This window comes from Cucurbita pepo, chromosome LG08 (assembly GCF_002806865.2).
Source record: "Cucurbita pepo subsp. pepo cultivar mu-cu-16 chromosome LG08, ASM280686v2, whole genome shotgun sequence".
Taxonomy (NCBI): Eukaryota; Viridiplantae; Streptophyta; class Magnoliopsida; order Cucurbitales; family Cucurbitaceae; genus Cucurbita; species Cucurbita pepo.
Genome location: NC_036645.1, coordinates 5,613,831 through 5,631,972, shown reverse-complemented (window position 1 = coordinate 5,631,972; position 18,142 = coordinate 5,613,831). Strand labels below are relative to the sequence as shown.

The following is an 18,142-nucleotide window of genomic DNA, read 5'->3' as shown; positions in this document are numbered from 1 at the left end:
ACTTCCACGTATACACATTTTTTTCATGACCTACATTTACTTTTTTACCCTTTTTTATGATTTTGCGTATTCCGATTTTAAAGAATTGATCTAAAAATTGGATAGAGTCGAGACATAGTCAATCGCTCATTTCACTCGTGCTCAATTGAGGTTTTGGGATTGTGCACCTTTTTTGGCACTATAAATCTACTAGACGACGTAACTAATCCCTGGAGTAAACCAACTTTTCTATTCCTCAAACTTTAACTACCTTGATTTGCCACATAAGTGAATCATCGTTATTTGGATCTGTAGGTGCGACCTTCTAAACATCCTTGAATAAGGTTAACTAGCAACCCTTCTACAAAAATCATAAAGTCAAATAGTCTAGGGGAGTGACCCCATGTGTCGACCAACTACTAAATTTACTTGTATGGTCCCTCATCCCCTCTCAAGATAGATTTACGGACCCGCAACCTTATTAAGAAGACCATTGACACATTTTCAGGCGTGATAAGGGCACCTATGTTGTAACGACGAGCTATCCCATTTGACCGATCTAGGTTAAGTTCGATGTACAGGTTCTTGAATACCTATCACTCGGGAGGGATACTACTAGGTCCGACCTAAACCACCAAATAGTGTTAATCAAGTAGCAGAGAAAATAGGAAGCAATTTGGCTATAGTAGATATCATTCACAACTATTATAGACATGGTAAAAAACATTTTAAGGTGGACAACCCGGTCTGACCCGACCCAGTACCGACCCGCATCATTTGAACCCGAGAGATGGTGATGGTGGTATCACAGTGGATAAGGGATCAGCTTCAAATTCTTCTTGGATGAAGAACACAACAGACACACTCTTCCTGCCATGATTCTCTCCCTTCATCTCTAATTCTGTTCCATTTCTCCACTTCAGAAGTTCCAACTCCTTCATCAATGGCCTCCAAGATTCTCCCTCAGGTACACTTCCTCCTTTCGCCTTTTCCTTTCTCTCAATTCTCCCCTTCTCTACTTCATTTTCCTTCTCAATTTTCTTCTTGTTTCTAGGCCGTGTTTTCCATTCCGAGAACCCCCAACCAATGCGCGCCGAGGAAATTAGGGTTTTGTTCCGCAATTTATGGTAACCGGCTTTCGTTTTCTACTCTTTCCTCGAGTTCAATCGGCTGCCATTTTCACCATGCCGTTGCGGGGCCGGTGAAACGGACTTTTGTTGTGAGAGCTGAGGCAAATTCTGAAGCGGAAGCGGCGGAAGAAGCTCCCGAAGTTGAAGTAGAAGGAGTAGTGGAATCTGATGCTCAGCCTGAGGAGGTGAAACCGCCGAGAAAACCTCGAGTTAAGCTTGGGGATGTAATGGGGGTAATTGTTCTATCCATTCTTGCAACTGGAAGTGTAGTTTTGTTACTGGTTCTCTTGAATTCTGTGCTTTTTAGAAGCTCATTACAGTTCAGTTTAGTATAAGATTTCAGCTATCAATGGTGAAATTTTAGATTGCAGGTGACAGTCGAACATGTGATGGGATAGTTTGAATTTGGTTTTAGTTTTGTTCATTGTTTCTCTTCTGTAGATACTTAATAAGCGGGCAGTTGAGGCATCAGAGAAGGAAAGGCCGATTCCAGACATTAGAACTGGTGATATTGTGGAAATTAAACTGGTAAATCTCATTGTTAATCTTTATAATTTAAACTCTTGTGAAGATGTAAGGTTTATCTTAACTTTCTTTTGAATAAAAATGTTATTTCCACCACAGGAAGTTCCAGAAAATAGGCGTAGGCTTTCTGTTTATAGAGGAATTGTGATATCAAAACAAAATGCTGGCATCCACACAACGATTAGAATTCGAAGAATTATTGCTGGTGTAGGTGTGGAGATTGTATTTCCACTGTAAGTATTGAGTTCATGTTGATTTCTTTCTACAATCTAATATTTGAAGTCAATAGAATATGAATGTGCTTCATTTCATTCTAACTTGCTAATATAGTCATTATGCACTACACAAAATTTTGCTTCTCTATCTTTCTATTCCCATTTCTTTTAAATAGTTGTGTTGGAACTATCTGGATTTCGCCCAAGTCCATTGCTAGCATATATTGTCCTCTTTGGGCTTTTCCTTTCGAGATTCTCCTCAAGGTTTTTAAAATGCGTTTGCTAGGGAGAGGTTTCCTCCTCAAGGTTTTTAAAATGCGTTTGCTAGGGAGAGGTTTCCACACACTTATAAAAAATGTTTCGTTCTCCTCCCCAACCGATGTGGGATCTCACAATCCACCCCGCTTCGCAGCCCAACGTTCTCGTTGGCACTCGTTCCTCTCTCCAATCGATGTGGGACCCCTCGATCCACCCCCTTTGGGGCCCTGCGTCCTCCCTCGCACACCGCCCGGTGTCCACCTCCATTCGGGGCTCAGCCTCCTCGCTAGCACATCGCCCGGTGCTGACTTTGATACCATTTGTAACAGCCCAAGCCCACCGCTAGCAGATATTGTTCTCTTTGGGCTTTCCCTGTTGGGCTTCCCCACGCGTTTTAAAACGCGTTTGCTGGGGAGAGATTTCCACACCCTTATAAAGAATGTTTTGTTTTCCTCCCCAACCGATGTGGGATCTCACAGTTTTGAGGTCTCATAGTTCTAAAACTTGACTTATTCCCAGAATCTTTTGTTCATTTTCAACATAAAATTGAGTGTGCTTTAGAACAATCTCACGTGCTGATTTAGTAATCAAGCAAGACTAGCTTTGGTTTGAATGACTTGAGGAAACTCAAACCTTGTTACATATGTTGCTCTCAAATTCCTGTTTCCATAATAGTAAAGCCCCCCCACCAAACAAACTAAAAATAGGAAGAAGAAGAAGAATCACCACATCCATCAAAGTTAGATGAAATCAGAACACCTGCCAAAGATTTGACAGCTCCCTCTTGGCTTGCTGAAAAGTGGGCTGTGGTTGTTCGCGTAACTTATGAAATGATAAACATCCAAAATTATATCCCGAGCAACTCAAAACTTGTGCTTGAAGCTCTCGTGGGTCGCTATGCAAAGAATATGACAGTTGGATGCCTGATTGATATATTATAACCTGCTTGATTACTTGTGTGTGATTGGATCTGCAAGTATGGATTTGAGCTCATGATGAACTTCTTCTGCAGGTACTCACCAAACATCAAAGAACTTAAAGTGGTAAGCCACAGGAAGGTGAGGAGGGCAAGGTTATATTATTTGAGAGACAAACTACCAAGACTCTCTACTTTCAAGTGAAACACCCCAATGGCATCTCCTTACACTTTTCCCTTCCCTGTTTTTTCATTGAACGTGGATGTGTTGTATGTTGTTATAATTCATTTTTGTGTATTGACGCTATTCCCCTCCTTCATTAACATTTAGTAGTCTAATGATATATGAGCAGCAGGGGTGTAATGAAAGATATTGTCTTGGATTCGCTAGCTCGCACCATGTTCCCAAGCTTCTTTGCCATGCTGATGCCATTATCTTGGCTTCTTCTCAGTTGTTATATCTCCTCTTGAACTCTAAATTTATGAAGATTCTGTGGGGCATCTCGAGTTCTTTCTGCTTTGTCACAAATTAGCAATGGCTCTACCCTATAAATCTTGGAAGACAGGAAGGTTTGGGCTTTGCATCCTTATGATGTCTTTGTTGGAGGTGGGAATCGGCTAATTTAGGGAATGATCATGTGAGGAATACTAACTCCATTGGTGTGAGGCCTTTTGGGGAAGCCCAAAGCAAAGCCACAAGAGCTTATGCTCAAAGTGGACAATATCATACCATTGTGGAGAGTCGTTTACTTCTAGACCCTCCCTTTTAGTTACTTTCTATGCTCGTAGTATATACTATCTGCATCTTTTGATGAATTATGGGAAAGTTATTTTTTTTATTTTTTTTATTTTTTTGCTTTGGCTTCGTGGAGAATTGGGGGCGATTGACATGATCTAGATGTCATTTGACGCCATCAAAGGTCAGTTCTTGTTTATCTTTGTTCTTAGTGTTGTTTTTAGATGGTCTTAAACTTGTGGAGGATCACTTGGGTCCGTTGGTTGAGACATTTTATAGACTCAATTCAATTTTTTCAGTTGTAAATTTTTTTAACCCAAACAATACTTTTAAATAATGAACCCAACCTAATTCAACCATAAATCTTTTTAGGTTGGGTTGGTTTGGGTTAATGGGTCGGTTTATTCAAATTTTTGTTTTTAAATATTAGATTGTAATACATGAATTTTGTGAGATGCTACATCTATTGGGGGAGGAGAACGAAACATTATTCATAAGGGTGTGAAAACATCTCCTCAGCAGATGCGTTTTAAGAATCATGAGAAGAAATCTGAGAGAAAAGTTCAAGAGGACAACATTTGTTAAGAAACTAATTCAATTTTACTCCGTGCATGAAAACTAATTAAATTTAAATAAATTTATAACCTAATTCAAATTGTACGAGTTTTTAGGTAATTAGAGTTTTTGAACACATCACCAACTTATTTGAGTCGGTGATTTTTTAGCAGCATAACTCATCTCAAATGCTATAAAATGCTCATGATAATCGTATATGGTAAAAAGTGAATTCTATCTGGTAAAATTATATTTCTTATTTCTTATTCGGTCAAGTCTCCATAATGGTAGGCATATTGAATCGGCTACAAAGGTTATTCTCACTCATTCAAATCAAAGGATAAATGCAGACAAACAAGAGTTTATAACTCACTTAGGATTATGTTCGAGTCGCATATGATAATCGTATGAAATATTAATCTTTTCCATTAACAAATTATCAAAATTAAATAATTAATTACGAGACGAAGAAATAAATCATGTGAAAGATAATTTTTCAAAATTATATTTAAATTAAACCGTAAACATTATTAAATGTTTCGAATTGTAGGTCAAAAAAAGGGAGAACTTTCAAGGTGGTAGGCCAACGTTGAACGCTGAAACTTAGCAAAGAAGGCGAACACACTCGACAAAGACTAGACCCACTCGTTGCCATGCCACCAAATTCTCCATTTTCTCGTATCTCTTTTTCCTTATTAAAATAAATAAATAGATATTTTAAGAATTAACATTCCATACGATTCAATAAATTGGGTTAAATTTATTATTTAATAAAAAAAATTTATAATTAATTCAATTATTGGAAACATTCTCTATTTTAATTTTACCATACAAAAAAAAAAAATAATAATTAAAAATATTATTATATATTGACGACTTTTGGAAAGAATCTTGTTAAAAGTCAAATGATCATTACTTTTAATACTTTTATAATAATAAAATTTTGGTTTTGAAAAGAAACTATTTAATTATTAAAAGAAATTATGGATAAAGTGTCATAAATAATAAAATATTATTTTAAAAATAATAATTGAAATTTATTTATTTGTATATATTTTATGATNAAAAAAGACAAAAAAAAAAAAAAAAAAAAAAAAATCCCTTTGGAGAGGGAAACCAGCAAATTTTGCTCCCTTCAATAACTACATTAATCATTAAAGTAAATGGGTTAGATCTTTGAGTCATTATGATCCCATATGCCTCACATCTATATTATAAATATATATATATATATAATAAATTAAATTATTATATCCACTTTATCTCGTTGTCTCGAATTAATTTTTTTTTCATTTAAAAAAGTTAGGTGGTTGATTCGTGGATATGACTCGTTAGCTTTCTAATTTTATATTATCTATATATTCTTTTTTTTATAACTATAATGGTTTTTGCACGATGGTCACATATTATGGGTATACTTTTTTCTAAAGCTTTAATAATATAAGCGAATAAAGTTTTCCATACCAAAATATATATATACATAACTGGTAACGTCAAAACGAAAAAAAAGAAAGAGCAAAAATAAACCTTAGTTGCTAAGTTGAGGTTGACTTTTTTTACTGGTGTATGTTGACTCTGTTGGATCGATATGACAACCGTATATATATGACATATTTAAATGTAATAATATAATAAAAAAATGTTAATGAAAATGAGGACGGTAGTTGAAAAGTTTTATAAATTTAATTGAAATCATTATAAATGTAATTGAAATGATTTTATAATTCAAATATGTAAATGAAATTATTATAATTTCTTTCCATTGAAAAGTAACGGAAAACTTTTATGAATGTAATTGAAAACTCTACCATTTGTTACTCTATCAAAGTTATAAATGTATGATATCAATTTTGTCACCACATCATCACGACAGGTATCTTGTTTTGAATTTGATTGATCATTGATGTCAATTTTGCCGCCACATCATCACGTCGGGTATCTTGTTTTGACTGAAACTTCTTCGTTTTATCTCTAATTTGAGTGAACCAAAATAGACGTTGAAATCGTTATTTCCAACCTTACATGGTAGACAAAATACTAATAATGGTTAATAATTGAAGGTAGGTTTGTTATCATCAAAATATTAATTAATTAATTTGAGATTAAGAGCCAAAAAGCCAACCGCCTGAGACTAAATGGTGTTTGGGAACTGATAAGAAGTACGAGTTAGTTGATTTAGGATCTTTATGCGTTGGTTAGGGTCACTTGAAAGTGTAGGTCAACCTCATCGTGGCTTCATTGGGTGTGTGTCGGTTAAGAGACCGAACATGAAACCTAGGTTTTAGTCTATAAGTTTTCCTTCTCTCTCCTGCTTTGTGGTCGAGTTTCCTTCATGTTTCACTTTGTATTAGACTTTTTTTTTTTTTTTTGCCTTATTTCATTCTTGATTTCTCTAGTCGGTTCTTTTGATCCAATAAACACGTATTAGCCAACTCGAATGATTTGAGAAGAGTTTGGAAGGAATTTGGTTTGAAAATTCGAAACGACAGAATCAACTCAGATAAAATGGAGATGGAAAGATAAAAAAAAAAAACCTTAGTTAAATGAAGAAGAGACGCTGCGAGCAGTGGTGTCGTCGGGATGAATGAAAAAAGGGCAAAGAGAGAGAGTTCGAAAGGATGGAAATCGAGCTGCATGGTCACCGAGGTAGCAATCTAGGTTAAACTAAATATTAATTCTAAAAAAAAAAAAAAAATAATATATATATATATATATATATATTAAGAACTAAAAATATAATTTTATCAATATTTAAAAAAAAGAAATAAAAAGGAAATAGAGATGACACGTCAACATTCATATTGAATGAGGTGGCACGTGAGTGGGCCATTTTACAGTCTGGTAGACGAAAACCCCCTTCCTTCCCATTGTCTCTTGACACGTGTCACTTTTTTTTTTTCTCTCTCTCTCTCTCTCTCTCTCTCTCTAGTTTCAGTGAAGTTGTTCGGTAGGCATCGCAGAGGTTGCCCAATAATCTTTCGCTAAACCTCCTTTTTCGCTCTCTATTTGGCCATCTTCCAACTCGATCCTTCTTCCGTGCCTTAATTTTCGAAGCTTCTTCTGTGTTCTTTTTCGATTCAATTTGGACCGAGCAATCCGTACCCTTTCTTCTCCATTCATTTCACCACAACTTTTCTCGCTCTATCTCATTCATATCGCAAAATCTCCCTCATCCTTCTATTTCCTTCTCTCTGTTTTCGGGCACACCCATTCCGGGGTTCTTGGATTTCTGGATTTTTGGATTTTGTTTTTGTTTTTGTTTGTGTGTTGTGTTCTTTAATGATTGGCCGCTGGAGTGGAACTCGGTAACTGGGTTGAACTCTGTTTTTCGTTTTGTTTTTGATCTCGGTTTGTGCCGTCATGAGTGCTGGAGGTGGAAATCGCTTAATCTCCGTTCAACCGGATGAGTTGAAGTTTCAGAGTATGTAATTTTGTTTCGATGTTTCGGATTTGTTTTAGTTTCTTATATCTTCTTGTTCTTATGTATGTTCTTGAATCTTCAGTGGTTGTTCGTTTAATTTTTGTGTTGTTTTTGCTTGGAATTGATTGATTTTGCTCATTCTTGTCATGGGAGGAGGAAAACGTTGTTATATGAGGATTAGGGTATGGATTTATGTGGGGAAATTCTGTGATTGTGAGCGTTTTTCAGGTCCTTATTGTTATCATTCCAAGGAAACTTTTCTGGAATCTGCCAAAATACTCAATAATCATGTAGCATTTTCAATTTCCTTGTATTGAGTGTTGAGATTTGAGTGTTGTAGTATGCTATAGGGGACAAAGCCTCCTAGCTTCAAGCCATTTTCATGGAGGTGGAGGCGTTTTCTAAGAGAGACATATGCCTCTTGTAAATGAAAAGAAGGGTTAAGCCCTGATCTAAAATTTGTGTGTCGTCTTGAGACGACCGGTTACGATAGATTGTTTGGTGGCATCATCATATTTGTGATGAACATTTTGGAGCTGGTTGAATGGATCTTAAAGAAGACTGGATACAGTTTTCATGGTCCAATGTTTTGTGTTTGATCATTGACTGAATGCTTACTTTGCTGTTAAGGATGTTGTTATAGTGTTTGGTTATAAATAGATGAAGTTTGAAAGAAGAACGCTAGGCAATTGTTTAGCGGTTTAGGCTCGAGTGTATCACGAAAGGGCAAGTTCCAAGTAACTCGAATACTAGGGGAGTTATCGTGTAGTTCTATTATCTTTTGAAATATCGCTCTACGATATCCAATGTGTTATGACACCAACATATTGTATCGAAGAAACGATAAAGGATGTTCATTCAGTGGTTTTGTTTGTTCATGAGTGTATTCATATGACTGGTTTCCTGGTTAACATTTTTTGTGTTTTGAACTTATGAACGTCGGGCCAATATCATCAGTTGAGTTGGAAAAGCAGAGCTTTTGTGATCTTAAAGTTGCAAACAACACAGAACATCATGTTGCCTTTAAGGTAATAAATAGTTTGATTGTTATAATCGACCTTGACTATCGATTACCGAACGAATTTTGCATATTTTGTATTTGGTTAACTTTAAATGTATATTTCTCTATCACTCGTGCTATAGGTCAAAACGACCTCGCCCAAGAAGTACTTTGTGCGTCCCAACACAGGTGTTGTACAGCCTTGGGATTCTTGCATCATAAGAGGTCTTAATTGTTATAACCATTTTATTCTTATCTATTGCAATGATAAAGGAGTTTTCTGCTAACCTTACCATTATTTGCCCTCGAGTTTTCTCTTGATTCGTCGAGCTTTATCTTTATCTGTTAAAATAACGTCGAAGTTGCTCGTGGATCGACAGTGACTCTCCAAGCCCAGCGAGAGTATCCTGCAGATATGCATTGCAAAGATAAGTTTCTCTTACAAAGTACAATCGTCCCTCCAAATACTGATGTCGATGAGCTTCCGTCTGATGCTGTAAGAATTTTGACTCGGGCGTTCGTTCGTTTGAATGAACATAGCATTTCATTATAATAAGCTCCATTTAAGTGTTATGATCTTATTTTCAGTTCAATAAGGAGAGTGGAAGGACAATCGAGGAATGCAAGCTTAAGGTTATCTATATGTTTCCTAATTCAGCTATGGGGAACCCAGAAGATGAAAAGAATTCTCAAAACTCCACTGTGAGTGCTCAAATTCTCCTTTTTGTCCCTTTCGTATATAAATAATGCTTGTTTTGAAATGCCCTTTGTCCATAGTTGTCTGCATATTCATAAGTTGTTTGCCTTACTGATTATTTGTAGACATAAAGCCTTTATGGCTCGTAAATTTTAAACTAGTATAAATGCAACGGCCCAAGCCTACCGATAACCGATATTGTCCTCTTTGGGCTTTTCCTCTTGGGCTTTCCCTCAAAGTTTTTACAATGTCTCTGCTAGGGAGAGGTTTCCACACCCTTATAAAGGGTGTTTCGTTCTCCTCTCCAATCGATGTGGGATCCACAATCCACCCCTCTTTAGGGCCTAGCGAGGACGCTGACACTCATTCCTTTCTCCAATCCATGTGGGACCCCCACCAAATCCACCCCCCTTCGGGGCCTAGCGTTCTCGCTGGCGCATCGCCTTATGTCCACCCCCTTGGGGCTCAGTCTCCTCGCTCGCATATTGACTGATGTCTGGCTTTGATACCATTTGTAACGGTCCAAGCCCACCTCTAGCATATATTGTCCTCTTTGAGCTTTCCGTTTCAGACTTCCTCTCAAAGTTTTTAAAACGCTAAGAAGAGGTTTCCACACCCTTATAAACCACCATAGGTTGGCTAGTGGTCAATAAGGGTCGAGGAAATGAAGTCAAACCCTGGTAATCACCTATTTAGTTATTCATATGCTATGAGTTATTCTGATAACGTAGAAGCGTGAGATGATTGTCTCGTGAGAGTAGGCAAAGAAAATTAAAACGAGTATAGATTGTTGTCTCATTTACCGTCTTGTCCCAAAATCAGCAGGCTGTACAACGTCTAAAGGATGAAAGAGACATGGCTATAAGGCAAACTCATCAATTACAACAAGAACTGGTGAGTTAAAGAACACCACCAACTTTGATTCAAGTTAGCATTGAGGTGTTAGTTAGTAGGTGATAGAATAATGTATATTGATACGAAATACTGTGGAATAGGGGATGCTGAAGAGACGAAAATATCGGAAGGGGGATCCTGGGTTCTCGTTTACGTTCGCGATCTTCGTGGGGATCATTGGGATCATGGCAGGTTTCCTGTTGAATCTCACATTATCTTCACCAGGTACAGAATGAGTTTGGGGCGGGCATGTGTTTCAGATGCTGAGCAGACAATTTTTGTGGTCAATTTCATTGTATAATTTCTCTACTTCCCAAGTTTTGTATATTAGGAAACGCTGCAAATTTGTGGTCTTCATATCATACCTTCATTTTTCAAACAAATTGTTCATTTTTGTGCCAATGGAATATGAATGAATGCGGATTAAGTTTTAGTTCTTTTATACTAATTCTTTTTTTAGGGATGTTTTTGGATGTAATTTGTCTTTCGGACTTACCGTCAAGACTTTAAAGGTTTCCGCACCTTTATAAAAGGGTGTTTTGTTCTCTACTCTCACAATTCACCCCTCTTTGGGGCCCAACGTCCTTACTAGCACACCACCTCGTGTCTACCCCTTCGGGGAATAGCCTCCTCGTTGGCACATCGCCTGATGTCTTGCTTTAATACCATTTGTAACATCTTAATATAAAGGGTGTTTCGTTGTCGGGTCCCACTCTCACAATTAATTTAGTTCATTAAGAAACCAAATTATTTATTGAACAAACACACCTAATATAACATGTTATTTTATATACACCGACTAGTATGAGATCTTCTCCAACAATTTAAAAAAAAAAAAAAAAAAAGAAAAAAAAATTAAGGAATTTCTTTGTCTATTTATTTTCTTTTTTAAAATTGTATTCTATACAGAATGATTCAGACCTCTCTTTTATTTTAATGTTTTTCATTTACTTCATTCAATTATTATCTTAATAAGATAACATATTTAAATTAAATTATACCAAAAAAAAAATAATGATAATTATATAAGAATAATTCATATACAAAAACATGTATACAACATAACAGTTTCATTATTGATATTATAAGGTTTGAAAAATATATTTAAAAGTTGTAACGTCGTATTCATATTAAGATTTTGAATTCGGATTTGACATTTGACAGTCCGCATTCTCTTACATCCTCTACGACATGTTCCCGCTATTCACTTGAACAACTTTTAAGAGTGAAAACTATCATTCACAAAATACACAAAGGAATTACATAGTACGAAATAACGTAAAAACGGATTCATTAAAAAATCCCATTCAATATTCAAATTGTTTCTTTTTGATTCGGTGAAATTTCATCCAAATGCAGTAGGATCACAGTAAAGAGAACTATTCCGATTTCAGCAAAGTTGAAGAAAAAAAAGAATTTTATTTATCTTAGAGATTGGGTAATTCTAGAATTTTTTTAATTGAATTATGATCCATCCAAAGAGTAAAAAGAATCGACTAATTATTCTATGATTCATAAATTTTGACTCGATTTCTATATGGGATAAAGAGTTGTTGGTGAAAAATAAAAAACGGTAAACGTCAATTTTTTATAAAAAAAGGAATCATAGTTTAAAAATCGAAAAACTTTTTCAGTGAGCATAAAACATGTTAAAATAATCTGTGGTGGTCGGTGGAAATACCTTTTCCCGTCGAAAACAATTTTTACCAAGTAGATAATGTAGTCATATTGTGGAGATGCGTCGGGACTATCATAACCCGAGTTCAAATTCCAAATCTTAGTTCAAACCGTGAACTGGGACAACAATCTTTAATAAAATTTGGAAGAGGAGTGGGTGAGGTAAGATGCAATGCACATAGAATAGAAATGGCAAAGAAGCAAATATTTTGAAAGAAGAGAAAATCACATGCCATTGAGTTATTAGGTTTTAATTTTTAGGGTTTTGTGGCCAACCAATCACTCCTATTGCTCATGCTTACCCCACTTCATTTTGTGTAAATTTTACTTATTTTTATATAATATCTAAAAACTAATTTTAAACACCGACCAAATCCGTAAAAGATATACCAATTTTTTCTTCGTGTAGTCATGTTTTGTAACGGTTATAAAAGTCGTTGGAGAGGGACGCGTCTATTACCACATCAACTATGAAATCGATTGTATTCTGAAAAAATTTGATAGAACCGATTCAGTTTACGGGTTGATATTTTTGGCAAAAATAGGATTAAAAATTTAAGGTAGCCCTATTTACTTTTAAAAGGCTTAAAAATATTTAACGTTTATAACTAATGTTAGTGATGCGTTGTAACTTGTAAATGTTTGATATTTGAACTTTATGATATTTGTAAATGTTTGATATTTGAACTTTATGATATTTTAGTTATTAATATACTTGTATTGTGAATAAATATAATTTTTTTAAATAATTAAAAAAACCCGACAACCCAATCAACCAAACGCGAAAATAGAGTGTTAGGTTGGGTTGTAAACTCTATTGAAGTTGCTCGAGTCACCCACTCAACCAACCCATAATTTCAAGTAGGTCAAAAACTACATTTTTTTCTGAAAAAATTATTATGCAAGGGCATTTATGTAATTATACATGATACACGAAGCGTTGTAATGGATCAGTGATTTATTTTTGGTCCGTTTCTAATAGGGGTAATGATCTTATCGTCCATTCATCCCATTTAACAAGAACTTCTTCGAGAACAAAATTTAAGTTATGGATGAGCTAGAAAAAACAGGTTCTACGTATTAAAATTTAATACAATTTTTTTTTTTTTTAGATTAGGTTCCATCTTGGTGTTACGATGTATATTTCTTCCTGTGTCTTCTCTATTTTGTTCTTCATATTCTTCATCTGGATCGAGTGTGTAAGTTCTGCGATCTTTAACAACTAGTATTAGAGTTAAAGAGATTCACCCCGATCTGTGAAGATGTCAAGTTTGAAAATTAGGATCGAGAAGCTTGATAGCTTCGATATTGATTTTTGGAAGGTGTAGGTTGAAGATTATCTGTACTAGAAAGATATTCACAAGCCCTTGTTCAGGGTGAAACTGAATTCCATGACCACGGAGCAGTGGAAGCTCAAGGATTGATAGATTTTAGAGTTGATCCATTTGACGGTATAATACCTGAAGTAAGAATAAAGTAACTCAAGTAAGATTAAGCCGCCCATGTGAGTTCTAAAGGATTAAGGGAAATGAATTAAAGAGATTCAAGCCGGAACAAGGACTCTAACCAAGTCATTTCAATACCTTCCTCGATTTTTAATCTCTTATTAAGGTACTCAAGAACCTAAAAATGATCAACAAATCGTACATAATGTTTATAAGAAATTTGGATTTTAAAGAAAAATAACCAAAATACCCTTGAACTTCAACAAATTTACCAAAACGCCATGGATTAGGAAATCAAATCCGTGGCGGTGAGCAGTTTTTAGAAAATCCACACTATCTTAGCTTTCAACCTTTGGATTTTCACCAAATTTGAGTATGTTCCGAACCTCATTATATCCAACAGCTAAAATTTAAATTGGAGATAAATTGCTCGATAACTGAAGAGGATATTCTCGACGAAAAATCTAGAAAACTCAAACTTCAATTCATGATGATTCTAGAGGTTTTAACGTCGGTTTAAGCTCCCTCTATAAAGTATGAAGTAGGGGCTTTCATTTGGAACAAGAATCGAGCTAACTCGAGCCTCCAATTTCAAGTTATAGCCTTTGAGATTTTGAGTTTCCTACTCTACTTCTTTCAAATTTGAGAGTTATAGTCCACCATTTCCCTTTAAACTTGTTCTTACACCTTCTAAATAAGATTACCCACAAGTTCGATGAAGGAGTCGAGTGCTGAAGAAGCCTCAAATATCAATTCCCAATCTAGCCTGCCATTAACGAGAAGAGGCTAAGCTTCAAATTTCAATCCGAGCCTACAAGCAAATTCACCGAGAGAGGCCAATCTCATTCGGTTTCTACACTTTCAAGGAACATTTCCATAGAAAACCGCAAAGACTAACAAGTCATGGAGGGTGCCCACGGGCTCAAATTGAGGGTAAAGATTGAATTCCTATATGCAATCCATTTTTCTTAAAATTGAGCATTCCTTTAGTTAATACGCCATAAAACAAGCTATCCAAGAAAACGAAAATTTGGTATTTTGGGTGAGTTGTAGACCGAGGAAACAAATAAAAAATTAAGACCACACGCTTAAAGACGTTCCTCCAAAATAATTTCTTTAGCTAGATGGAAGAATAAAGAAGAAATTTCATGAAAAAATCGAGCCTTGAATAGCTCTAGAATTGACTGTCCAATAGAAATTTTATGGGTTGAGCTACAACGAGGAAAATAATTTTTGGCAAACTTTGGAGGTGAATAACTTAGGCTATAATCCACGAGAATGTATGAAATTAATCTTTAGCTCTTCCCCGTAACACCATCTTTAAGTTTCATGAAGGAATTGAGGAGAGACGATTTTTCAGGCTGCGACTGCGTAGTTACTCTTTGGGAGTAACAGGTACCGGAGCATTACACTCCCCTCAGTGAAAGTTCTATTATGTCCTTTGAAATCCAAATGTCTGTTATGATGGCGCATGCCTCGTGGGCTCTGCATGCATCATATTATTTATGTTATGTGATTGTGTTCTATGTAATGACATATGATGCTATTATATGTATGTATATGATATCCATTACGCCATATAGTAAATGAAATGAAACACTATGTACGTCATGTTATATGTTGTCATGTAAGCTATGTGATGGATTATTTGATGATTGTCATGTATACATGATGCATATATGTACTATGTCATGGATGAAAGAAAAAAAAAAAAAAGAATGATGTTAATGTTATGCTATGAATGAAAATCATGGAGACCTCATGCATGTATGTATATCATGTGCATCAGAATGCTTCCCCATTATGTTATGCTAGTATGGACACGTACCTTCAATATTTATGTTCGCCATAATATTATGCGGGTCTTTCCTTTCCTATGGCTTTCGGTGACATGTTAGCGTGTTGTGCCCGACCAAGTTAGGCCTAGCGAGTATGTATACGATTCCGCCTGGTGAGTGGGCCGTGTGTGGGGAAGTACCACACATCCAACACTGCACGAAATTGGAAAGAGCCTAAGGTCATGTTACGATTTTAAAGGATAGGTTCCAATCATGTTATGTGTGTGATTGCATTACTAACTCCAATTGTGGGATGACTTACCGAGTATTTCGTAAAATACTCAAGCCACATGCTACCCTTGTATTTTTCAGGTAAAGGTAAAGCATCTCTGCACGGATGACGGTGAATGCTAGAATGACCATGGAAGTCAAGATAAGGCAGTGGTATGCATTGATTTTCATTTAGTAGTTGATAGGTGGCTTTTCATTTTCGTATTCAAATACTATGTTATTTTTATTTTCTTGTTTCAAATTAGACTTGTAAGTCCATGGTTTCATTTTTAAAATGTTTTATTTTAAATATTCGCATATGTTATTAAAGACATGTATGTGGTGATGTCACTAATTTAGGCAATGAAATTAAGGGCGTTACAGTTGGTATCAGAGCCTTAGGTTTTTAGATCCTGTAGATCGGGCTACAATGTAGGCCCAACATACTTCCATGGTCCTTCAACAGATCTCCTACCGACGGTAGGTATGCCTTACAAAAGATAATAAATAATGTTGTTTTGTTATACTATGTTTTACCTTGCATGGAATGTGAAGATTTCAGTAGTGTAATATGAACTAAATGTTATAGTACTTTAACGTTGGATTTCCTAGCCATGTAGTTAACGTTTCAAGATTCTTATATGAAGCTTGATTTGTAAGTACTTACATGTAAGGATACCCATTATGCTTATGTGATACCAATTTAAGAATACTCATTATGCTTATGTTATACCAGTTTAAGAATACTCAATATGCTTATGTGATACCAGTTTAAGGATACTCATTATGCTTATGCGATACCAGTTTTTAAAGGGGTCTTGTTACGTTTTCTTCTTAATGTTACAAAGGATTTGAAAGAAAAAACCCTAAGATTGAGTTAAGTATTTAAGGTTTTCCAACATTAGTGTCCACACGAGTATTGAATTCAAGAAGCGCCTGAGCCATAAACTTACTAAATGAATTATGTTGCTCGTGATATTTGAGGAGAAAACTCAATATGACATGATAAGGTTAGGTATGAAATTTGGTGATCATTAGATTATGATAAGGACTAAACCAATGGTAGGTGTAAAATGACTAAAATGCCCTTATAATTATGTATTATTGGCTTATGACCAAAGTGACCCCTAAATGACATGAAACTTGATGAGGAGTCTTATTTCATGTTTTAAAAGGATTGTACAAAGTTACAAGACCATTAGAATTTGTTGAGGATTTAAACCAAGATTTGGGGTGGTAATGACCAAAATACCCTTATGAAAATTCTAAGATGTGTTCAAGATCCTACCCGACTCAAAATATTATGCAAATTTATATGAGACTTGTTTATGATATTAAGGGTAAGTATGTAAGATCTTAAGGGAATTAGGACGAGTGCTTAATCGAGAACCAACTGACGCCAACAAGACTGTGAATAGAGATACAAACTTGAACAAACTTGAACCACAAGCTGAGGAGTCGAGAGTGAGAATAGAGATCTAAACCTGAACATCAAGTTGAGGAGTCGAAGACCTTACAATCGAAAATAAAGAACCAAACTGACGCCGACGAGAGTGAGACACAGACCTTGCAATAAAAAACAAAGAACCAAACTGACATCGACGAGAGTGAGATACAATACAAAAACCAGACGAACAAACGCATAAAGAAGAAGAAGAAGAAAATGTAATGGCGAGAGACGAAGAGTTCATAAAGAGTACTGAGTAGTACAAATGGAAGTGTAACGCAACTTATATCCTCAATCGTTGTCTACTCCACTTCTTGGAGATAAGTCGCCGTTTGAATTTCTCTAAGGCTACTCTTCACATTATGACAATTTCCATACATTTGGTTGTCGTGTTTATCGTTCCATGTGTGATTATATGTCTAACAAACTTTCTCCTTGCAACATTCTATGCATTTTCATGGGTTATAGTTCTCCTCATAAAGGATTTTGTTCTCTTGATCCCACCGTCTCTAGGCTATACATCACCCGCCACACTCAATTTAATGAGACTCACTTTCACGTTGTCCCTAGCTCCCAGGCCCAACCTATTTTCTCTTCTCATATTTCAAATTTCTTGGAATTGCGTCTTTACCATATTGATCAATTCCCCCTACCGCTTCTTTACCACACATTACTCGATCCAACTCCTCTCTGTGTGATATTTGTTTTGACCTTGTGGATGAGTCTATGCAGGTTTATACTTATCTTGGAGGTCCCTCTTTGCCACCCTTGGCTTCTGATCTGCCCTCTATTGAACCTGTGGTTGATTCTTCTTCTTTTTGGGCTTTCATCTTGTGATCACACAAGCCAAATCTATTATTTTCAAGACTCGTCATCCAACAAATCNTTTTTTTTTTTTTTTTTTTTTTTTTTTGCTCTTTTTGCATCCACGGAGCCAAGAGGATTCAAATCTACGGTTAAGAATCTTGCTTAGCTTGCTGCCATGGATGAGAAAATGCGAGCTTTATAACAAAATGACATTTGGATTCTGGTTCCTCTGATAAGTTCAGCTGCAGATTGTTAGAGCAGAAAACATAAACAATTGGATCTTAAGTGCGGTTTTATTAATTCTAAGCATGACATTATATAGCCTTTACATAAAGATACAAAAAGATAGAAACCACAAATAACTTAAAGTAGTTGAACATAAAAATATCAGC

At 35.7% G+C, this 18,142-nt stretch overlaps 2 protein-coding genes across 3 annotated transcripts; both read left to right on the top strand.

Annotated features, from left to right (window-relative positions):
* The first annotated feature begins 785 nt into the window (after positions 1 to 785).
* Positions 786 to 3,474, top strand: LOC111801217 (50S ribosomal protein L19-1, chloroplastic). The gene is made up of 5 exons (XM_023685244.1): positions 786 to 946; positions 1,034 to 1,342; positions 1,551 to 1,637; positions 1,734 to 1,867; positions 3,120 to 3,474. The coding sequence occupies exons 1-5, from the start codon at positions 923 to 925 to the stop codon at positions 3,226 to 3,228; spliced, it is 663 nt and encodes a 220-aa protein (XP_023541012.1). The 5' UTR covers positions 786 to 922; the 3' UTR covers positions 3,229 to 3,474.
* A 3,764-nt stretch (positions 3,475 to 7,238) lies between these two features.
* LOC111801197 (vesicle-associated protein 2-1-like) lies at positions 7,239 to 10,768 on the top strand. Of its 2 annotated transcripts, none has more exons than XM_023685204.1 (7): positions 7,239 to 7,735; positions 8,693 to 8,763; positions 8,879 to 8,960; positions 9,116 to 9,231; positions 9,324 to 9,437; positions 10,258 to 10,326; positions 10,428 to 10,562. In XM_023685204.1, exons 1-7 carry the CDS (start codon positions 7,675 to 7,677, stop codon positions 10,560 to 10,562), a joined length of 648 nt encoding a protein of 215 aa, XP_023540972.1. In that variant the 5' UTR covers positions 7,239 to 7,674. The 2 variants fall into 2 exon arrangements, with proteins under 2 accessions (XP_023540972.1, XP_023540971.1); XM_023685203.1 differs by having other exon boundaries at positions 7,240 to 7,735; positions 10,255 to 10,326; positions 10,428 to 10,768.
* Positions 10,769 to 18,142: the final 7,374 nt, after the last annotated feature.